This window comes from Neomonachus schauinslandi, chromosome 1, assembly GCF_002201575.2.
Source record: "Neomonachus schauinslandi chromosome 1, ASM220157v2, whole genome shotgun sequence".
NCBI lineage: Eukaryota > Metazoa > Chordata > Mammalia > Carnivora > Phocidae > Neomonachus > Neomonachus schauinslandi.
In genome coordinates this window covers 178,691,623-178,716,208 of record NC_058403.1, presented here as the reverse complement: position 1 = coordinate 178,716,208, position 24,586 = coordinate 178,691,623, and the positions used below count along the sequence as shown (strand labels likewise).

At 42.3% G+C, this 24,586-nt stretch overlaps 1 protein-coding gene across 1 annotated transcript; it reads left to right on the top strand.

The window, feature by feature from the left end:
* Window positions 1–1,076: 1,076 nt before the first annotated feature.
* On the top strand, window positions 1,077–22,215 carry ARL6IP5 (ADP ribosylation factor like GTPase 6 interacting protein 5). Its single transcript, XM_021695201.2, has 3 exons — window positions 1,077–1,555; window positions 17,661–17,878; window positions 20,568–22,215. The coding sequence occupies exons 1-3, from the start codon at window positions 1,380–1,382 to the stop codon at window positions 20,738–20,740; spliced, it is 567 nt and encodes a 188-aa protein (XP_021550876.1). The 5' UTR covers window positions 1,077–1,379; the 3' UTR covers window positions 20,741–22,215.
* The last annotated feature ends 2,371 nt before the right edge of the window (window positions 22,216–24,586 follow it).

The window sequence follows — 24,586 nt, the reverse complement described above, 5'->3', positions numbered from 1 at the left end:
AGTCCTGAGCAGTTGGAAGGTTCTTGGTCACAGCTCCTAATGCTCACTGATCTCTCCAACAGGTGTGGGGTCCTAATGGTGCTGGTATGCTGGTCATGACCAAGATCATTTTCTCAGCTTGCCCGCAGTGTTGCTCCTTGAAATTCTTAAGCCCCAGGGAATTCTTCCACACCCTGTAACTTCCTGTAACTGAGCACTAAGGTCTGGCACATCTCTACCTAGCACTCCTCTTACTGTAATACATTTAAGTTAGTGTTTCCACTGCATTGCAAGATCCCTGAAGGCAGGGCAAGGCTGCATTCTTCTCACCTTTTTTTTTTTTAATCCCCCAGAGTGCTTTCACAGAGCCTTGAAAGGACTCAAAATATCTGTTGGCATCATACTGAAATCTTCTACCTTTTTGTCCCCTATCAAGCCTACTCAGAGACAACCACAACGATAAAATTGCAACAAGATAGAGAAAAGTCAGTGGATATTCATTATAAACCACAGAGAACAAATCAGGTTAGCGCACTATTATTAATACCATACAGATGAATCATGGCCTGTGCTATTATTAGCAACAATAGCAGTAATATCTAACTCTAAGCAATTACTCTACACTATTGGTCACTGCAGACCATTGTTTGCTTTCTAAGGTGAACAACATCCCAGCTCAGGGCTGATGTGCCTAGAGTGCCCACTGCATCAGAACAGCACAGTAGTTCAATAATTTTGTCTGGAGAAGACAGAGATGGAGAACAAAAAAAATAGAAGTGAAATAACAAGCCAACCCTTCCATTCTACACGTTCTTCTTTCCCATTTTGCCAACCTGATTTCACTCATAGTGACTCATGGTGAAACAGAAAACATGAGAATTGCATTCAGATGTGCAGAGGTTAGTAACTGCTCAGTTTTCAAAACCAGCTCATCTTCCAGTAACACTATAGTTGCCTTCCATTCCATTTCACTTAGATTAGCATCTGAACAGCTGCAAAAAATTTCCCTAAAATCCAGAACACATTCTTATGTTGAACACTCAAAAGGAGGTATTTTAAAGGAGGCTGTGTGTATTCGGACTGTCAGGGAAGGCAATGCCATCTCGCTTCACACTGGGGTTTTCCGCTCGTTTCTTTCTATTTCATCTCTATTTTGCATTCTGCCCCTTGCTCCGTCGCGAGGCCCCACTTTTTCTGTAACCAACCTCTTAGAGCCAATCAAGAAATAAAGAAGAGAAAAACGCCCGCCCGCTCCCAATTTCCTTCGCTCCGCTGCTCACCAACCGCAGAGTCCGCTGAGCGTGAGCCGCTGTCATCTCTAACCCAGCTTAGCCGATCGGTTGGCGCCGCCGCCGCCGCCAGATTCCAGAGGAGAAGAACAAGAAGCTGAGAGACTAGACATGGACGTGAATTTCGCCCCGCTCCGCGCCTGGGACGATTTCTTCCCTGGCTCTGACCGCTTCGCCCGGCCGGACTTCAGGGACATTTCCAAATGGAACAACCGCGTGGTGAGCAACCTGCTCTATTATCAGACCAACTACCTGGTGGTGGCTGCCATGATGATTTCCGTTGTGGGGTAAGTGGGGTCCCCCTCCGGGGCACTGATCGAGGGCGGCATCGTGGGGCTCCGGGTGTACATACAGGATCCCGGGATGTGGAAACGCTCTCCAAGCCCAGCCTCCGCCCTGGCAAGTGCAAGCGGTCAAGCCTGTGGAAACTTGTCAGGGCGAGGCCGCAGCAATCTTGGGGTCCCCTTTTCCTTACCGTGCCTCGGGCGGAGACGTGAGGGGATTTCTAGGGGTGAAGAAATTTTGCCAGCTTCGGACAAGAAAAACTGACGTTTATTTTTCCTCTGTGCCCTGATTAGGCTCTTGTAGGTATTTGCAGCGCCCCAGTCTTTTAAAAATAAGAAAGAGGAGGGGCGCCTGGGTGGCTCAGTCGTTAAGCGTCTGCCTTCGGCTCAGGTCATGGTCCCAGGGTCCTGGGATCGAGCCCCGCATTGGGCTTCCTGCTCGCCGGGAAGCCTGCTTCTCCCTCTCCCACTCGCCCTGCTTGTGTTCCCTCTCTAGCTGTGTCTCTCTCTGTCAAATAAATAAATAAAATCTTTAAAAAAGAAAGAAAGAAAGAGGAAAGTGGTGTAACCCTATCCTGGGGCTGGCGGGAAGGGGCGCAGCCCTGGGAGACTTGGGCGACTGGGTGTGGATCCGAACTCTGCATTCTGGGGGTTTTAGTGTAAAAAGGGCACCCAAGAAGCAACGCGCTTTGTGGGTTTATCCGCCTAGTGCCCGCTGCACTGTAGGAGGAAGATGAGCTTGGGAGCAAGAGGGTGGGTGTTTCCTGGTGGCGCATCTCCCAGTGTGGGGTGAAGGCTGTCCTGACTCTAGGAACCGGGTTCTCTTGCGTTTTCATCCAGGAGTCGTCCGGCGTGGCTACTTTCTCTCCTTCACTTCCTAGTCCGTGGTCTCATCGTATTAAAGGCCTTCTCAATAACAGATGTTAAAATAAAAAGGGTTCTGTGTTACATAGGATTCCACCCGCTTCCCGCACACACACACCCGATTTACTAGAAACCACCTTTTCTTGTAGTTTACCCTTTAAGAAATGCTTCTCTCACTTGTGCAGGATGGTGATATTCTAGATCTTGCTGATTCTATGCATCTTTAAAGAAAAAGCCAACCTCAGATTTTATAAAGGAACTTGCTTGCCATTAGAGAGGGAAAGTACAAGCTGGCCTGGGAGAAAGAGGAGAAATCCAAACTTGGAGGGTGTGGGAAAGGCCAAATAGGGTGGTTTCTTAGGGTGGTTTGCTGATCTTTGGCTTATTTATTATTGAGTCACTTCTCTGTGCCAAGCTCAAAACAACACCAAGATCAATCAGACATGACTTCTAGCCCAAGGGCATGTGACAATTGTTGAGAAGCTATAGGACCAGGAACACAGCACAGAGAGAGTTCACAATTTCCAGATGTGGTTCAGGGTCGTTGCCCCCATGCAGAAGAGAATGCTCATTTGTGGGATTCAGTAGACAGTTGCACAGATCCTCATTCTGTGTTGCTTAAGGAATCACAAACTCTGAGAATGACTTGGTGTGTGGAGGGCACAGGCTCTGAGCCGACTCTGAATTAGAGTGGCAGCCAAGTTAAAATTAGTTAGGGTAGGACAGGCCTAAGGCCTGGGGCAGCTGCCTCCTGAACCTTCCCCTAACCTTATGCGTGAGGCTCATTTTCCAGAACACTAAAACATTTCTTTAAAATGTAATAAATAGTATATAGGATTGCATCTGTTGGTTTGCTTTCTTTTTCTTTTCTCCCTCTTAGTAAAGAAACAAGCCAGACATACTATCTGGTGATCTAGATATGAGGTGTTTTTTTTTTTTTTTTGTGGTAACCCTCAAAACTTAGATATTGGCAAGGTTTGACACAGACCAGTCAAATGTTCAGAGAAAACTATTGCTTTTCAAAGAGGGGTACTGCCCAGACCAGACACAGGCTTGGGCAGCCTTGCTGCTTTGTTGGAATCCATTTTTCACTGTGAAGGTCAGGGTCCAGCCCCCTTACTAAATATAGCTCCCTCATTATGGTGCCTTAGCCTACTCACTCAGGCAGTTTTGGAGTGTTGGCCCTTCCCATTTTCCTTTTTAAATAAGAAATGTTGGTTGGCAGTGAACTTTTTGACGGTAAAAGTAAAAAATAGCCATCTTTACTTTTTATTATTCTTATTTTTAAAAATTTACAAAAGACACAGGCCAGCAGTAAATTATTTTGAAAATTGCATGTGTGTAAAATACGAGATTTCCCTCTCCTTCATACCCCAGTAAAAATTTGGTATATGACCTTTAACTGTTTTCTCTGCATCCACAAACACACAGTCAGTGATTTTTCCACAAACGACTTTTTTTCTTTATAATCTAATAATAATAATAAAAGCAAACATTTATTGAGTATTGAGTGCTCTGTGTGCCAAGTATTTGCTAAGTAATTTACGTGCATTATCTCATTCAACCCAGTGAGATGAGATATTATTATGATTATTATTATTCCTGAGACTCAGAGAGTATAAATGACTTGCTCAAAGTCACAGACGCAGTCTTGTGCTCTAAACAATGTGCCATCTTTTTTTTTTTAAGATTTTATTTATTTATTTGAGAGAGAGAGAGAGAGAACACGAGCCAGTGCGGGTGGGGGAGGGGTGGCTGGGCAGAGGGAGAGGGAGAACCAGGCTCCTGGCTGAGCAGGGAGCTCAATGCCAGGAGGGGCTCAGTCCCAGGAGCCCAGGATCACAACTGGAGCCGAAGGTAGATGCTTAACAGACTGAGCCACGCAGGTGCCCCTAGTGTGCCATAATGTGCCATCTTCTTATGAGTCATGAAGTTTTGTCTCTTAAAGCTGGAAGAAACCAAATATCTTCAAGGTCAGAGAGCTTAGTTGACTCTGGAACATTTCTCATTCTAAAGAGAACTCTCCTCTCAGTGATGTCAGTAGATGGGTGGGTCAGAGCAGAGTTGGGGGCTGTCTTCTACAGTATCTGATAGTTTCCCCTATCTTGATAGAGTGTGTGTGAAAATGTGGCCTGGGTGTTTACTGGGGAAGAGACCATGTTCAAAGGGTGTTCTTCAATGGTTCTGTCCCCTAGTAGTGAGGAGGGGCCTCCAGGGCATTGTTGGAGGGCTCTAGCCTCAACTGTGAATTCTCCTGTGTTGAAAACTGGCCTGAGTCAGGATGCAGAAAGCCTGCTTTTCCAACTCTCAGGAAAGAAGAGGGAAGACCAAGTGGATATCATCTAGCTCCAAAAACAACAGAAAGGGCTGCCTTTCCCAAGATGGAGAGTAAGAGGGATTAGGATAGAGGTAAATCTGTATCTGAGGGCCTCATCAGGCAGGGCCTCGTAATCAATCCATGGTTAGAAGTTTGGTCTTCATCCTAAAAGCCTGGTTTACCAGGCATGTGACTTCTACTCAATAGGTCTACTCTGCCTCTTAGATTATTTCTGAGTAAGTCTCTTAGCTAACAGTCCTTGTTGAAGATGGTTGTCATACCTTCTGGCTCTTTAAAGAGTATAAAGTAGTGGTTAAGAGTTCAGGCACCAGGGCCACATTAAGTAAATTTTAAATCCCAACTGCCAGTCATTAGCTGTGTAACCTTGGACTTCAACTGTGCCTGTGCCTCAGCCTCCTCATCTATAAATGAGACTAATTATAGAACCTGCCTCATAGGGCTTCTGTGAAGATTATCCGAGTTACTAGAGGCAAGGCTCTTAGACTAGTGTCCAGCTCTTAGACTAGTGTCCAGCTCTTAGTTTTTGCTCCACAAATGTTACTTATTGTGGTGGTGGTGGTGTTTTTTTTTTTTCTAATCATTGTTGGTGTGAGAAACATAGACAGCATCTTTATCCCAACAGCTCCATCCACCCAAGCTCCAGTTGCTAACTCACCTACTCCTGCCTCTCCCTCAAGACTCAGCTTTGGTACCATCTCTTTGAGGAAACATTTTCCCTTTGTCCCTCACTTCCTTGTGTTAATTGGGCCGCACACCCATGCCTGTATTTTTCCTGGTAATCCCCTCATAGGCTTTTAAGTTGTCTGTTTACCTGTCTCCACTCTGGACTATAAATTCCTTGAGGCCAGAGACTGGGTTTGGTTTGTGATTGCTTTTTCTTTTTCTTATCGTCGTTATCATTACTTTTATTTGCTGTATCCCTGAGGCCTGCTATTTGGCAGATGCTCAGTTGATGAATGCAGAGTAAATAAATGAACAGAAGGCCTCAATGTAGTCACGGGGGCAACTTTTAACCTACCTAATGGAACAAATTATTTTGAAGCACATAGCAGCACGCTAGTACATAGCAACAGCATGCTCCTAAAGTGATTCTAACTGGGTCATTGCTGACTGCACTTGCTACATATTGGTTAAGATTACTACAGCGTAAACATTCAATTTAGAAAAGGTTATAATTCAAACTCTTCACTAATTCATATTGCCCTTGTAGAATTTTGGTGAAATACTCTCCTGCCAGCTTTCTCAACACCAGTACTATGGACAATTGGGATCATATAATTCTTTGTTGTAGAGGGCTGTCCTGTGTATTTTAGGATATTTAGCAACATCCCTGCTCTCTACCCTCTGAATGCCAGTAGCACCCAGGCCCTCAAAAAAACTGCCTTCAGACATTGCCAAATGTCCCTTGGGGGTCAAAATCACCCCTGGTGGAGAACCACAGCTCTGTTGCTAAGAAAATCATGATAATTTGGTGATCACTTTCACTAAATGCAAGTTAGTTTATAACAAGTTACAAAAAACAGTTCTTGGCAGTTACTTAGCAAAACAATTTGATTTTAGCTCCTGGCTTCTGACTTTTCAAACATTAAGAATGGAGTAGATTTGAAGCTTACATGGCTTTGATCATTATCCTTGATTTATTAAATCTGTTACGCTATCATTCTTTTATTAATCTGCCTGGAAGACTCTACTGATTCCACAAACCCACTTTCTATTTTTTGACAGCATTCTGGCTGTTGCTTTTCTTCATTTTTGCTTAAAAGTTCATGTGCTCTGGAGTTCCACTACCATAAAATTGGAATTACATGACTTAATTAATAAAAAGTGCATTAAGGCCCAGCAAGTGATAATATTTAAACAGTAGCTGCTGTTATTATATTAAATCCTAGGTTCTAGGTATATTTGGAATTCTCACAGCTGTGACTTCTCTTAGAAGTATTAGATGATGGATATACTTTAGTGGTTTTGTCATAATTGTAACTTGTGTTTCTTATAAACACTTGTGTTGCTTCCCTTGAAGACTTCAGTTTCTTTTTGAGATTTAGGCGTCACTTCAGAAGAGATTGGGTGACTTAAAAGGAATAGCATGAATAACAACAAGCTGGGAAGTGTGTGTTTTGCTGAAAGTGGCTTTGCATTTTTTAAATCAAGAAAGGAAAATGCCTAAGATTGAAGAAGATATGACTTACCTCCTTCCATTCTTTACACAATACATCTTGGCACTAGATATTCTTTTTTTTTTTTTTTTTTTCCCAGTAATCTCTATTCCCAGCGTGGGGTTTAGACTCACAACCCCGAGATAAAGAGTCACATGCTCCACTGACTGAGCCAGCCAGGCGCCCCTTGATACTCTTTTTATATCATAAACAGCAATAGAAGTCTCTGCCTCTATTTTCAAAGTGAAAAGCAAAGGCAACACCTAATTGCCCTTGCAGTTTAAGTGCTCAGTATGTGATACATTCTGGTTGTGGACAGGAATTTCTGTGCTTAACAGAATGCCAAAAGATTTGAGCTGGAGAAATCTAGAGTATGGGCCATGGAACAGCAGCATCTTTCACCCTGGTTGCTTGTTGGAAATGCAGAATTTCAGGCACCCTCCCAGACCTGCTGAATCAGTCAGCTTTCTGACAGGACTCTCAGATGATTCATAGACACATTAAAATTTGAGAAGCACTGGTCTGGTCTGGTTCAAAAGAACCACTGAGAAAATTTAAATAAATGTACCCATATGCCCAGGTGTTAACTTCAGAAATACTGAATATATATTTCTTGGGTGGGTCCAGGATCTTAACTCCCCAGGTGATTCTGATATATACCCCCAGGCTGAAGTTGAGAAGTACTGATCCCATCAAACTCCCAGTTTCACAATGGTGAGGACTGGAGTTGGTGTGGCTAAATAGGACCAAAAACTGCTAATCATTAGTAGCCTCTTTTATTGTTATGAAGTAAAATACTTTCTCTGTTAAGTCATATTGCAAATATTCTGAAGCTCCTAATTAACCAAATTCAGCTCCATCGCCAACTCTCACACATTTGTATTATTTGCTTTTCTTATTCTCACAAATTCCTCCCTGCCATCAGGAGTCTTATTTCCTGGCGTGGCATCAGAAAGCACCAACCACACACAAAATTTTCAAATATATAAATGCCTCCAGTACATCTCCAGCTAAAAGGCTCATTTATCTTCAGATGTGTATGTTCAGGCCTCCCCTTTAAGACAGCACAGTGTAGCCGCTGAATGAGCCCATATATTCTTAAAGTACTTCTTCACCATGTGGCCTGTGGGGGTGTTTCCAGAGGGTGGAAATTCCAGGTGCCACTTTATGCTTGTAGTTGCTTGAAATGGCAAGGCGTTTCTGGAAGGCTTGTACTTCTGTTTGAAAAGAGCGTTACTTTAATCTTTTTAAAATGAGTGTGGTTCCATAATATATTTGAGGCCTATGGCTGCCAGTGTCTGGTATTGAAAAATAGTCAAATTGTTTGTACCTTTTAATGCTGCAAGGATGAAAAACCCAAGTTTCTAGTTGGTAAAGGAAGAAAAGGATATGAGAGCCCTGGGACGCTCTGGATCAGAATGTATGAAAACATTTGCAGATGGAATTAATTGCAGTTCTTTTATGCCAAAACCTAGCAGAAAATTCTGTTTTTGAGATTAATCAGCTTCCACGCCAATGCTACAATATTACTCTTCTCTTTTTTGCTTCTTTCGCTACACAAAGACTATGAAGCATTTGCCAACTTCTCAGGCACCGGGCTGGGAGATACAGTGGAGAGTAAGACACTGTGATTCCGACTTGCATCGTGTTTAGAGTCTAGAGGGGCAGCAAGATGAAACTACAGACATAATTAATTTTTATACAAGGATAGCAAGTGTACAAAAATATGCACCTACATAAACACATTCTTTTCAACTTACCTTCTTTCCCTTGTGCATTATTATCCCAAATTTCAAAACTCAGGTGTTGAAAATGGGACAGGCATTGAGTATGTGGACGGGGGAAAGGATAATTATACCTTTCCTTCCCATCCTCCCCTGCAGCTCAGATGTCTTTTATTCAGTTGAATAAGTATTTACTGAGCACCTGCTGTGTGTCAGATACTGTGTAGGCACCAAGGATATGAGCAGGAGTATAGCTCCACCCTGCCTTCCCAGTCCTCCCTGAATTAATCCCTTCCTGCCCTCCCATCCCTCTTTATCTGCACTTGAGGCACATGTAATGCAGGCATATGTCTTTCCTTCATGGGTTACGTGCTTCTTCTGAGTACAGAACTTTAAGAGGTCTGTCAGTGCTCAATAAAATTTTAATCTCAAAATTCTTCATCTAATAAGGATTGCCTTTTATTAAATCCTAGGACACCACTTATGCAACCTTGTTCTTGACTTTTCCCCGGACACTTTAAAAGAAATATATTCCCTGCCACCATCAGCCTGGGGATGGTAGTTTCTGTCTCCTTTTTCCCACATTAGGATTTATAATGTTTCTGGATATGTGTACAAATGAGCATATTTTGGATTCCTGGCCCCATTCTTAGAAGGCAAAAGCTCTCAATCTACTTAGTAGGGGCCGAGAGCTCTGCATAAGAAATCCAATTCTAAAAGATGAACTTGACCTTAATACCAAAATGTGCAGCACTGTTGGAAATTTCTTATTCTTTTCCTTTTGGACAGATGAATTCTATCCCTTATCACTCAGCTTCAGAATACATACCCATAACATCCTCCTCTGTCTTGTTGCAATAGGCTTGCTCCTTGTTTCAGAGAACACTTTCATGCCTGTGATCTCAGACAAAAGCTGCAGGCTGCCTCTCCCTTCTGCAAGGATTTACCATAAACAGGATTTCCCAGCCTGCCCTTCCATGGAGCAATCACTAACGGAGACACGACGCAGAAGGCAGAAAGTCCGTCTGAAGTAGAAAACCAAGGCTTTGGTTCCTGCTTCTATAATCTGCTTCTGTACGCCATCAGTGTGGTTTTTCCCTGTCTCAGAGAAACAGAAGGGAATGCAGAAATTGGGTGTTGGTGGGAGGTAAACAGACAGGAGCCTCCTTATAGGAAGGAAGATTATGTGTCACCGGGCTCATTTCCCCATCCCCAGCCTTCTCAGCGCTGTAAGAACCTGCCATGGGAAAACAATTGAATTTACTCTACCAAAAGGATTCAGAAGGAACAGTTTGTAAACAAAAGATCTTTCCACCTCAGTTCCAAAAGACTATCTGTTGTGAGAGTGACCATAGGTTCCTAATTGTTGAAAGCAATGATGAGTATACATGAGGGTCCATTATACCATTCTCTCTAACATCGTATATGGTAGAAATTTGCCCTAATATAAAGTTTAAAAAGGAACAGTTGCAAGCTAATCAGATCATTTGAAGCTCCATCACTGTGGGAAGTCTGAGATATATGGCTTCTAAACCAGGCCCAACTCACTGTTTATTAAGAATAAAATAAGCAATTAGCTTAATAAACACAAAAGAAAACATGGAAGTTCATAAGGTATGTCTTACTGTGAATAAACATGCCAACTGCTGCCAAGACAGTGGATCATTTGAGTGTTTAATTTCATGGTGCCAAGTGGACAGGATGCAACAAATAGTATCAACAAGGATACAATAAATACTGTGGGTCTTCCTAATTCAATTGGTTAAGAAAAATCTCAATGTTAGGCTACTATGCCCTTTCTGTGACAAAAGAGGCAGGCTCCCATCCCACCTTAACTGCTCCAAAGTCTCCTTTACCTGGTGATTATTAGGCCAAGGTGACCCTGATCATATTGACTCAAAGCTGATTTATACATTTACATCTATACTTTGTGGTCAGAAATAGTACTTGCCAGGACGGAAGCCATGCTGGGAAACCAAAATAACCACGGAAGGCCATTGGGGTTATCTGAGGAATCAAAGAGCAAAAGGGGCCTATATAGACATGTCTGCAGGAGTATGAGTCTCCTGTGCTTCCCACTCTCCCTCCTGACCCCCAGCACGTACCAGTGGCAAGACTTACGAAGTTCCTCCTGCCAGCAAGCCAAAGGGCCCTTTCTGACCATGTCACAATCATTCTACCTCACATCTGCACGGACATACGCATGATATTTCCTACTTTTCTTTTTCCTCTGTTCCTTTCATCACAACTCTATGAAGGTACAAAGACAGGGACTATTTCTCCAGTAATGTCTAGTGTGCAGTGAGAATAATAGTGATTTGTCTGGGAGAAACCTCCTGTCACTTGATTCATACCCATGGAAAGTTGCTGAGCTTCCTTTAAATAACATGAAAATATGCAAGATCCTTACCTACCTTTTTTCTTTCTTTCAACACACATATATTGAATACCTACTGTGTGCCAGGCAGGCCTTGTGCTAGGTGCCGGGGAGAAAATGTTACAGTCCCTGCCCTCATAGAGCTTAATCCAGTGGGAGACAAACATGCATCCAATCCTCATTCAAGTAAATGTAACACCACCACTGTGATGAGGCTAGGAAGGAGGAGCACCACTATATGGGGCTCTGATGTGACCAGAGACAGAAGAAGGGCTGATTAGGCTGGGTTTTGAAGGAAGTAGGAGTGAATCAGGCAGAGAATGGCTTGTGCGCAGGCCTGTGGGGGCCAGAGACAGGGCAAGGTCTAGAGGGAGATCGAAGCCCCAGAGGACGGGGTGTAGAATCAGGAGGTGGCGTAGGAAAAGACCACAGGCAGGGCTGCTGCTAGCCCTCAGGCTCCCTCAGACTGATTATTATTATTTTTTTTAAATTTTATTTATTTATTTGAGAGAGAGAGACAGAGAGAGAGCATGAGAGGGGGGAGGGTCGGGAGGGTCAGAGGGAGAAGCAGACTCCCCGCCGAGCAGGGAGCCCGATGCGGGACTCCATCCAGGGACTCCAGGATCACGACCCGAGCCGAAGGCAGCCGCCCAACCAACTGAGCCACCCAGGCGCCCCCTCAGACTGATTATTCAAAGCACTCCTTACTCCTAGCAGATGCAGCCTAAGCCAAATTGGTTAGTGAGTCAAATCTGGCCTGGATTGTAGCCCCTCACTTACCACCCCAGCCAGGCCTCCTTGTGCCAGGTACAAATTACACAACGGTATGCGGTGGCCTGGCGGCACACATGGGTAGGGGCCAGACCCTGTGGGGCCTTGGAGCCTGTGTAACGGACTGTTTTTATTCTAAGAGCAAGGAGAAGCAAGGAAATGGATGGGTGAATTCATATTTGCAATGACCCCTCTGGCTGTTTAAGGACCACAGAAAAACATCACCAATTTAGAGAAATCCACTGTGAGTAAATTGTTTCCCTCCTTTCTTGGTGAGTCAGGCTTCCTCAGGAACCCAACTACAAAAATGCCTTTTTTGGGTTAGAAAATTGGAACTCGGGGCAAAGTGGCTTCTACTGCTCTAGAAGTATTTCACTGCCTTTTTGGCTCTTGTGGTCCTTGCAGTTGCTGGGAATTACCAACGGTGCACTCAACTTGATCTGAGGATCTCCGTTTTGGTAAACGTTTATCGCCAACTCTACAGTTTATGGGTTTGGAGCATACTTACTAACCTGTTCCTTAGCTTGCTTATGTGTAGAATGAGATGTATTTTTTCAAGATCTGCCCTACCTCTAAAATTCTGTGATCAGCCAAGTTTTTTGGTCCCCCCCCCCCACTTCAGAAACTTATGCTGAAACTATAGCTCTAGCTAGCTGAATCGTGTTGGCACATTCAGGACCCCGTGTCCACACCTGCTCATAGCCACCTTGCTTCAGAGAGAAACCAGAATGCTAAGGGATTTCCCAGAATGATTCTTTGTTCCTGACCCCAATTGGAAGAATACCGAGAATGGGTGCGTGCGGGGGAAGGGGGACTGGAGTCCTGTAGCTGCTTAACAATACACAAAGGGCTATATTATGAATTGCTCTCACGGTTACATCAGCTGGCACCCTTTCCTCTCCCCTAGACCCCTTCGAATGTGTTTCTTCACTTCTCCGGGCCTCAGTTTATTCATCTGTGCAATGGCACTGAAGCTATTTATCTTTGAACACTCTGCTACAGGATTCTGTGATAGGGTTGTAAACCTTTTCACAACCGTCAATATTTCCAGTAGAATTTTTAACCATTACATTTATTTATTTATTTACTCAGTTACTTACGGAATAGAATGCATATGTATGTAGATGTATGTTTTTACCTCACATTAGAAAAACACTGAATGCTTTTGACTTGTTGAGCTAGGTCCTATCAGAAAATTATATTCTCTCTCTCCCTCAGTCCCCTCACCCCTCTCTGTCCTTCCCCCTTCCCTCTATCTTCCTGCCTCCCTTTCTCCCACCCTTTTTCATTCGGGGACTACCAGTAAATGAAACTCCACCCATCCGAGCCCAGTGGCAATTGTCCCCATGAAAGCTGGGGTAGCATATTTATGGGAGTTTTTGCCTAAAGGTTCCTGGGCTTTATTGTGACTGGCATGACTAAGAGCCCAGCTGTTGACTAAAAAACTTCACTCATCGCAGATGAGAACTGGCTCACACGTTCCTGCACTCACTGGAAAATGAAATTAAACTCTAGAGGGTGGTGTATGTGTTTGATTTTCCTCCAAGTGCAAGTAGGTGCCAAGGCATTGGAGTGGTACAAATTTTACTCTTTGTTAGAATGGAATGGGACTTAAGAATAAGGAAGAAAACCATTTCTGCTCCGAGTAACTTTGTTCATTTTTTCCAGCTTGGAAACTTGGTTACTTTCTAATTATAGATTGTGGCTGGGTGTGTTGTAAGCTAAAACCAGTTCTATAGGGCTCTGTGCTCCGGTCTTTTCCCTTGAACATGAGCAACAGGAACAGGTGAAAAGCAAATTTGGAATTGCTTAAGTCAGGCCTGGATTTTTTGTTGTTCTTTGTCCTGGGCTTTATTTAGACATTCAACATAGATGAATGTCCAGAGGAAAAACTTCTAGAAGTAACGTACATGGCCACCAAATACTTTGCTTGTCCAGAGGAAAATAGACAAAGCTTGGCATACTTTTTGTTGTATGTTTCACCTCACGAATTATTTTAGTAGGCATTCTAGAAAGAACTGAGTAGGATACTTTGCTAGTTTGCTACCAACCAAGCATCTTTTATTTGCAGTTTATGCAAAGCAGTTTCCTTAAACTGGAACTCTCCACTCTAGTTTTTTGCGTTAATGTTGATCTTTGCTTTTCTTTACAGCTCAAAAATATTTGGGTGAAACTAATAAACAAATGGGAATAAACTACCCACGATGCTCCCACCCAGTATAACTGCTCCAGTCTTTAAGTATAACTCTTTTCGGAATCTTTTGAGTGCTAGGAATGAGATTTATTAATCGGTGACAATTTCTGGGCCTCTCCACTCAGTTTCCTTACCACCTGCTAAGAAAGATTTTGTTTTTGCCCTGTCCAGTTCTTCCCTTCCCCAGGCCTATAATTGTCTTTCCCAGATCTGGGCAGAAGGTACAGCATAACCCAGATAAAATTTTAAAACAGAAAAAGTACAGAGTGACTCTGTGGACCCAGATGATAAAGAACTGGTGAACGACAGACAGAACAGTTTAATTGCTGGATGCTGGGAAAGCGTGGGGGAGTGGGGTGGTGCACCTGGCCACAAGAGGATCTGGAGAATCGGCAGGGAACCAAGGTTTGGGTGGGAGAAGGAACAGCTTCGCTGTGGCATCTGAATTGCAATTGCATTAATGTTGTCAGAGGGACAATGGAAGTAAAGGTGGGCGGTTGTAGCTGGCCTGTGCCAAGCCTGGGTCTTAGGCTAGGGAGCAGTTGCTTTTATATTTTTATATTTGCCTTTCTTATATGTTCATTTTATTTCTGATTGCAAAATAATGTACTAATTATAAAAATTTCTACTTCTCAGCTACATAACATATATAAATCCACCAAACAGAATGTATTATGATTACTTTTGCCCACTCGATATATTATTAATATCTTTCCATATTATTGAGTATTTAAAAATAGCTGCATATACCACCTCTAGTAAATTGGTGGCCATGTACGTTACTTCTAAAAGTTTTTCATCATAAATACCACTCATGTGATGATTGTTACAACTCAGTCTTTGCATTTTTATTTGTTTCCTTTGACTCTATGCTGGGGGGGGAGATTTATTGCCTGGAAGGGGATGAATATTTGCAAGAGTTTTGAGTGAAATAAGCAACTTACTACTATAGGGTTTAGCTCTAAATTATGTCCTACTACACTACTCTTACCACTTATGGCCATGTGGTTTAATTCCATGCATCTTTTTTTTTTTTTTTTAAGATTTTATTTATTTATTTGACAGAGACACAGCGAGAGAGGGAACACAAGCAGGGGGAGTGGGAGAGGGAGAAGCAGGCTTCCCGCATAGGAGGGAGCCTGATGCGGGGCTCAATCCAAGGACCCTGGGATCATGACCTGAGCTGAAGGCAGACACTTAACAACTGAGCCACCCTGGCGCCCCAAACAGCCTATTCTTTTTAAATGTAGATGGGATGCTGATGGTTCCTAACACAGATGACATGAGTATTAGTATTCTTATTTTTTATTTTTTTTAAGATATTATTTATTTATTTATTTGACAGAGACACAGAGAGAGAGAGGGAACACAAGCAGGGGGAGTGGGAGAGGGAGAAGCAGGCTTCCCACCGAGCAGGGAGCCCGATGCGGGGCTTGATCCCAGGACCCTGGGATCATGACCTGAGCCGAAGGCAGACGCTTAACGACTGAGCCACCCAGGCGCCCCAATTCCATGCATCTTAATAGAAATTTTTAACTTTTCCAAAGCAGTTTCACATTGATTATATTCCTGATTTTGCCCATTAAGGTATGTGATACTTCTACTCTTATTTGAAACTATTTCAGTTAGCTTTTGTGTTTCAGAAGGCAGAATTAGAGCTAAAATGTAAAGGGATTTTTTTAAAAAAAAAATCTTAGTTATCCCGAATATGAACCCTACTGTAAGTGTGAATCCTTCATCTGTTCTATTTCAGAGAAAGTAAGCTCTTGGCATCACCTCCCATTCCCGTTCCCCACCCCCAACCCCGTCCCTCATTTCCAGATCAGTCACGTTGATATTCAGAGCGTGATGAAAACACGCTGACCCTCATTGTCCTTCCCAAGTAAAATGCTCGTTAAGCCTGTTGTGAGGGTAAAAAGTTAGTAACTCAATTGTACTAGCTGACCACAAATGTCATATTAAGGGCTCTGTAGACACAGTGGGTTGGGGTGGTAGTGGGGCCACAACACCCAATCCTTCTTACTTATGAAATACTGGGTCTCGTTTTCCTCTTTCTTATCAACAGTAGTGTAACCTTTGGCCCATGTAACAATGAAGCCGGAGGCTCTGTGCTTGGAAATCTCAGTTGATAGCTCATCTAATGACACTCTCGGCCCTTTTAAAGAATCACAATGGAGTCTCTGTGCCAGGAGTCATAGACTCCGATGCCTCCATGGGCCGGGCAGGTTATGTAAGAGAGCAGTGCAGGGCAGCTGTTAGACAAGCAGCGATGAATGGCGGCTCAGTGAGGGCCATGCAGTAGATGGCGGTGGGGACAGGGGGGCTAACTGGAGAGCATTTATTCTATCTGAAAGAGAAGATGCTCCAGCCAGTCGTTGACGTGTGGAAAAGTGGGCCTACTGTTGTTAGGGTTTCTTGTTTACAGGAGAAGCTAGAAATCCCAAGTTGTATGGATTTTTTCAACACGTTGGGATTCAAATAAATGTTTTTTTAAACACTGTACCATCCAAGCACAAATGTGACAATAGACTGGGTATGGCCCATGGAGGCCATCATGGGACCTCTGCATATATCTGTTGTGGTAGCTTCTGTGAGGATTTAGATAAACCTGAAGAGCTCAGAAAATATGTCAGCATTGTCTCCGGTGTGCACTAGAGCCCGGGATGTAATGAAAGCGAAACAGCCCCTCCGAAAGAGGCAGTCTCTTTAAAATTTTAAAAGTCTCTTAGCTCTTTGCCGCATTTACTGTGAGAATGAAGACCGTTCTCAGCAATCGGAATGTTGATGTTCCGGCAAATGTCAACATCACTCTGCAGGGACACACAGTGATCGTGAAAGGACGTCAGTCTCATCAGTGTACACAGTCTTCTTGGAAGGAGAAAGAAGAGGCTCAGGGTTGACAAACGTGGGGCAAGAGAAAGGGACAGGCTCCTGTTCGCACTACCCATAAACATGTACAGAACGTGATCAAGGGCATTACACTGGGCTTCCATTACAGGCGGAGGTCCGGCTATGCACACTTCCCCAGCAATGTTGTTATCCGGAAGAATGGTTCTCTTGTTGAGATCCAAAATTTCTTGGGTGAAAAATACATCTGCAGGGTTCGGATGAGGCTTTGCTTGTTCAGTATCTCAAGCCCAGGAGAATGAGTTAATTCTTGAAGGAAATGACATTGAACATGTATCAAATTCAGCTGCTCTGGTTCAGCAAACCACAACAGTTGAAAACAAAGGTATCAAAAAAAGTTTGGATGGTACCTGTGTTTCTGAAAAAGGAACCGTTTGGCAAGGTGATGAACAAGATCGAAGTTGTCCAGCTATAGAAACAGCAAGATGCCAGATGATTCTTCAGACATATTTGTAATATGTTTTAAAATACAAACCATGTATGGACTTTGGGGGGAAAATGTCTTTGAAAATTGTGGGCCTCTAATAAGATGGACTGACCAGTTTGCTGGTGAATGTCAATCTTGGCCCCACCATTTTCTCACCTCCATGCCTCAGTTTCTTCATTTGAGAAATGAATAATTAGTATCTACCTCATTGCATTATGAGGATTAAATGAGACAATTTAGATAAAATGCTAAGTACTCAACATGTGACTTGACTCCTCCTCACCCTCCTCATCTTCACACCTGGCTGCTACCAGTGCTGACCTAGCCTCCCTCTTTTCTTCATATTCCAGGTTCCTGAGCCCCTTCAACATGATCCTTGGAGGCATTGTAGTGGTGCTCGTGTTCACAGGGTTCGTGTGGGCAGCCCACAACAAAGACATCCTCCGCCGGATGAAGAAGCAGTATCCCACGACATTTGTTATGGTGGTCATGTTGGCTAGCTACTTCCTCATATCCATGTTCGGGGGAGTCATGGTCTTTGTGTTTGGCATCACTTTTCCTTTGTTGCGTAAGTGAACCTCAGTCTTCTTTTCTTATGCCATAAAAAAAAAAAAATCCATGTAGGCGCGATTATTCATTGGAAATTTCCTAACCTGTTCTTTATGTGTGTCAGCATGTCTGCAAAATTATCAGAATTTTCTGCCACAGCAGATCAAGGCCTGATGGTTCCCTAATTCCACAAATACATATTGAGTGGAATTATACGTAAGAGTGGAATATATATATTATATCATAAGAGTGTCTGCTCCGTGCCAGACACTCTTCTGGGGATACAACAATGCACAAAAGAAATACAAATCCCAACTCCCATGGCAAGAAATTTGCACAGCCTACAACGGCCTCCAGATTTGTTGAATATTCGAGTCTGTTCTCAATCTTTAAGTGCCATTCATACTGTCATGACACACAATGAATGTATTTCATTTGGAAGTAAACTATTTACTCTCTGCCTACTCAGTAGATCACGTTTAGTATCAAAGTGCCCTAAGTCTGTAAGAATAATTGGCCCAGAATACAGTTACCAAGTACTCCAATTTTGGTGGAGAGAACTAGGTATTTTCTTTTTTTTTTTTTTTAAAGATTTTATTTATTTATTTGAGAGAGAGAGAATGAGAGAGAGCACATGAGAGGGGGGAGGGTCAGAGGGAGAAGCAGACTCCCCGCTGAGCAGGGAGCCCGATGCGGCACTCGATCCAGGGACTCCAGGATCATGACCTGAGCCGAAGGCAGTCGCTTAACCAACTGAGCCACCCAGGCGCCCCAGAACTAGGTATTTTCTAAATTTTACATGCATTGTTTACTGAGATCCCAAACACTTGAAACCTGAAATAGAGAACAGATATAATTCCAGCCTCATCAGCAGAAATCTAATTAAAATTATATATTATGTGACAGGAAGATCCCTTTAACTTTTAATAGCACTTCACATGTGCATTTATTTCATTAAATAAAATCAGTTGCTTGTTTGGAGTTATGTTAGATTAAGCCCAGAATATTTGTGGATGAATCCCACACTTTATTGGACAAAATATGTGTTTTTGTTTTTAAATATTTAAGTAAACTCTATACCCAATGTGGGGCTCGAACTCATGACCCCAAGATCAAGAGTCGCATGCTCTTCCAAATGAGCCAGCCAGGTGCCCCTTATTGGACAAAATATTTGAATCAGCAAATTCAGACTTTTTGAAATATTCCTGAAGTTTTCCTTATGTGCTAGAGGCTTAGTATTTCAAAGAGTCTGCTTTGACACACAGCTTGTTAACTTCAGCACCTTTCCACATCAGGGCCTGAGACAGGCCAGTGTAATGAAATAGATCATAGGTAGAGAGTCAAGGGTCCAGATTTCTTTTTTTTTTTTTTTAAGATTTTATTTATTTGGCAGAGAGACAGCGAGAGGGGGAACACAAGCAGGGGGAGTGGGAGAGGGAGAAGCAGGCTTCCCGCTGAGCAGGGAGCCTGATGCGGGGCTCGATCCCAGGACCCTGGGATCATGACCTGAGCTGAAGGCAGATGCTTAACGACTGAGCCACCCAGGCGCCCCAAGGGTCCAGATTTCTATTCCTAGACCTGCTGAAAATTAGCCATGTGATCTGGACCATGTATCCTATATGGGTTGCAGTTCACTCATCTATAAAATAAGGAAATTAGACAGGATCCGTGACTCATAGACCTTGATGATTGTCGGAATCATACAGGACACTTTTAAAAAAATGGATTACCCAGCCAGATCCCTTAGAGATCTTGATTCTGTGAGTTGAGAGTGGTCCTCCCAAAACCTGTATTTTTAGAAAGCTCCTCAAGTGTTTCCAAAGGCCAGTCTAGATTATAAGTCTCCAGATATAATGCACATCAGTGTTTCCCAAAATGAGGGTCCAAGATCACATATATGAGAATCATCTAGAGTGAATATTTGGCTTTTTACATTGTGGAGCTTTACCTCAGTCTTACTGGTCTGAATTTTGGGTGGTGGAGACCTGGAATGTGCCTCTTTTTAACAGGCTCTTTAGGTGATTTATTTGTGTGCAGGAGTTTGAAAATCACTGCTGTACCTGTTTAAAATACAGATTCTCAGGCCCATCCCTTTATGGTTCTGGTTCAGGAGGTCCAGGAGAGGGGCCTGGGAATGTTTCTTAGTAAACAAACATGACTAATTGTAAGTGATGAAGCAAATTTGGGGAACCTTGAGGTACCTGAGATCTATAAAACCGTTAGTTCTGTACATCTATATCCAGCATTTTGGAAAACTGCCCCTCGGGAGGCACATCCTAGGTGGACTTCACCTGCATGCTTCCTGCAGGAAGATAATGTGTGAACTGAGCATGAGTTCCTTTCTGGAAAACTTTGTATAAGTCGGTTTTTATGTAAATTGGAATCCTGTCGGTTCACTGAAGTTCAAGGCATTTAAGCCAGCAGCAGAAAGTTAACAAATCAACGGGAGGGAGTGTGGTTGCCAGATTAGGGTCCTTCCTGCTGAATATGTTTACCTTCACACACAAAGTAAACTTAATATGTGACTTTACGAAGAAGAGCTTTAGACCAAGTCCACGGATCCCTTTGAGGACTTGGATCAATTAGAGATCGGAACTTGTCTTCAGTTAACTGAGGCGGTTTCCCCAAAGTGTGAAGACAGGGAGCTTAAGGTTGAGGCGGACAAAGAACAGTTGCTTCCATGCTAACCAGGTTTCACTTCCCCACAGTGATGTTCATCCATGCGTCATTGAGACTCCGGAACCTCAAGAACAAACTGGAGAATAAAATGGAGGGAATAGGCTTGAAGAGGACACCGATGGGCATTGTCCTAGATGCCCTAGAACAGCAGGAAGAAAATGTCTCCAAAATCGCTGACTATATCAGCAAAGTGAAGGAGTAAATACGGCTGACCTGCTGATAGGGCTGCGGTGGACATCAAGTTGCAGTTTGCCCTTATCCAGACCTACTTCCCGTTTGTGTTCTCGGACTAGGAGGCTCCTGTACCATCCACCTATCTGTGGCAGCATGCATGTATAGGCCCAACTGTTAACATCTCCGATGTTCCAGAGAGAAGCCCTCAGAACCCACAAGGAAACTACCCTCCTATTATGCCTGAAGTTTCAAGTGTGTTTATGCAAACTGATAGGAAATGGATCACACTTATTTCTGTAGAGAAATAAAAGAAAAAGAATTTTGCATTGTACAGCAACAGTACTGTTAGCTTGTAGGGAAAAAACTAATTGTAAGGCAATCAAGGCAATATAAGTAAATGAAAAAAAAAACAACTGTTAAAGTAGATGTCACACATTAGCCTGTTTTAATCCTGCCCCCACCCCCCCCCCCCAGCGTCCTCCTCCAAAAATATTCCCTGGGACTATAATATGTGCAGTCTAAACTAATTTAGCTTTTAATTACTTTTCTTTTAAAATCAAAGATGATCTGTATCGCTTTGCCACCTGTTTGACATGCAGTGGAAACTGGATAAACCAGTTGTTTTTATTTTGTTTACAAGTATAAAGATAGCTGTTTAGGAGAATATTTTGTCAAATTTTTGTAAATTTTTGAAATGCTAGTAATGCCTTTTCACTAGCAGGTATTTTGTTGCAACCTAAATATCACCTTCTTTAAGGTTATAGCTACATAACCTGTATTATTCTTGACAGTCTTGTCAAAAAAAGCAACAACAAAAAAATAAAACTTGAGTTCTGTTTGTATTGCACATTTTTTGTTGTTTTGACAAAAAGGTGTCCAAGATAATGTTTCCTATATATTTTTTTCACTGTTTAGTTTTTAACTGGAACATTTAGAAAGAAGGAAATCAATGTACACTGTTTTGATTTCTTAGGGGCACAAAGAGAACAATAATGGTTGGTCTTTTGAAATCTGAAAGGCATCTGTAGGTGACCAAGCAAAGACTTATGAAAATGGGAGTCATCAGTGGCTTTCGCCCTTCATAAAAATTTTAGATAGCAATGGTTACAACCGTATGTTTTTATAGATAAGGCATTAGAATCAAGATAGCATGAGTGTGTATATCCTGTTACTTTCTTCCTTTTATTTCTCCTGTATTTAGAAATAGATGATACAAAATGTTTTGCTTGCCAGTTGAGTGATTTCATAGATGAACAGAAAACATTTGGGTTTCCCTAACACTGAATTATGAAGACAACTGGAGCAGTACTTACTGAAGAGACTCTCTGTACGTCCTAAAATAATAAACAACAGCATATGTTCCTCCTGCTTTGTCTTGCATTTTAATTTCTCAGCCAACCTGCAGCCTTCCTTTCTAGTACAGCGACAGCACTGTGACTTCATAGACATGGTGTAGAGTTTGTACCATTACCCAAATATGGAGAATAAAATTTATCAAAGATTTTTATTGGTGAGACTTTGTTTAATGCACATTAAACAAAGTTTAATTTATTTACTTTCAAGTGTGTTTATGCAAACTGATAGGAAATGGATCACACTTATTTCTGTAGAGAAATAAAAGAAAAAGAATTTTGCATACTTTGCATAAACACGCAAAGATATTTATTGCGAAATATCTGGGATACTTGGTGCCAGCCCTCTAAACGATGAGGACGTGCTGGACGGCAAAAACCACTCAGCGCGTGTCTCAGATACAGTAATCTCTCCCCGCCCCCCACCCCCCCATCTGTGCTTTAGCTTTCCATGGTTTCAGTGACCTGCAGTCAGCCTCTGTCCAGAAGCAGATGATCGTCCTTCTGACACATCCTCAGGAGGTCAACGGTAGATAAATACTTCATCACAATGCCTACTCCACTCCTCTCACTTCATCTCCCCAGGAGACATTTTCTCATCTCAAATCATCACAGAAGGGTGAGTACGTTCAATAAGATAATTTTGAGAGACTGCATTCACATAACTTTTATTGCAGCATATTATTATTATTGTTCTAGTTTATTATTAGTTTTTGTTGTTAATCTCTGTGCCTGATTTATAAAGTAAACTTTGTTGTAGGTGTGTACAGGAAGAAAACAGTGTATATATAAGGGGTTCAGTACTATATGTGGTTTCAGGCATCCACTGGGGTTCTTGGAACATATCCCCACTGGATAAGGGAGGGGGGGGGACTATGGTACTGTTTAATAATACTTTAATACTTTATTAATTTCCAGCCAGAAAAAAATTGAATCCCAACGGGATCCTTTTTTAAACCTGACATATTTGAGCCCTTTCCATTTTCTACACGAATTCTGTAGACGGAGTGCAATCTATTTGGAAAAAGGGACAACTTAAATAAAAAATATACTCATTATAATTACTAATGGTTGGTGGTCAATTCTGGAAGGAAAATAATATAAAAATGTAGCATGTAAGAGCTGTAAATCATTGCATTTTAAAAATAAGTTAAGGGGTGCCTGGCTGGCTCGGTCAGTAGAGTGTGCGACTCCTCCTTGATCACAGGGTTGTGAGTTTGAGCCCCACGTTGGATGTAGAGATCACTTAAAAATAAAATCATAAAAAAAAAAATGAAAAAACAAGTTAAAATCTTCAACTAAGATTTTTAGGGTAGGAGTGGGTAGATGGAAAAAGTGTAAGTAAGCTGCTTCACCTGTCTCTTGACAAAAATCTGTGTAGTGAATCAGTAAGCTATGAATTTGGATCATCTTTTCTCTTTGCACGTCTAAAATTAAAGCCCTCTTGAGGTGCCTGGGTGGCTCAGTCATTAGGCGCCTGCCTTCGGCTCAGGTCGTGATCCCAGGGTCCTGGGATTAAGCCCCGCATCGGGCTCCCTGCTCGGTGGGAAGCCTGCTTCTCCCTCTCCCACTCCCCCTGCTTGTGTTCCTTCTCTTGCTGTGTCTCTCTCTGTCAAATAAATAAATAAAATATTTTTAAAAAATAAATAAATAAATAAAAATTAAATTAAAGCCCTCTTTTAGGACTATTAGCGATTTTTGAAATTCCTGACTTCATTAATACTGTGGCTATACAAGTAAATGCATAAGGGCTTTCAAGAACTTCAACCACTGATATATAGAAGGCTTTTAAACATGTTTAGAGCACTATGTCCCATCAGCGGTTAGCCTCTTGATGTAGAATATGCTAGATACTTAGGAAGTTTTATTTACAGCAGGGCCTTCTTAACCAACCTGCTTGGCATGCAAGTTTTATAGAAACGGTAACATAGGAGAAAAAAAACTCTCAGCCACTGGCTATTGTAAAATCAGTTACCTGATTGAAACTATAGCTATTCAAATGTGGATACTTTAGTATACACTAAATTATCCTTAAAAAATGGAAACACCATATTTCTTTCCCATGACTCGTCCTTCTAAATAATGTATTTTTAAACTTTTCCCCATTAGGTTTATTTTCCCCTAGCCTGTTTTGCTTGTTATATACCACCTATGATTATATAAAAGGAGAAAGAGAGCAGATGCCAACTATTCACTCAGGTGAGGCACCAATGTATGATTTCCTGATTTCTAATGCTCATGCAACGTCCATACAAAATTCCAGATTCTGCACATCTAGTGACCAGAACAGATAATTGAGGGCTCTAGGAACTTGGAAAGAGGAAAGACCACTGGGGTTGGAGTTATCTGAAAGATTTTTATGGAGGCTTAGGACCTAACCTGTGTAGTGTACAGGTGGGGTAGGACTTTGGTTAATGGAGAGCAGAAGGGTAGTGTTTTGGAAAGTGTTCTATGGAAGGGCCAATGAGAGCAAGGCACAGGGTGTGTATGAGGATGTCTTATCAAGAGACGTATAAAGAATT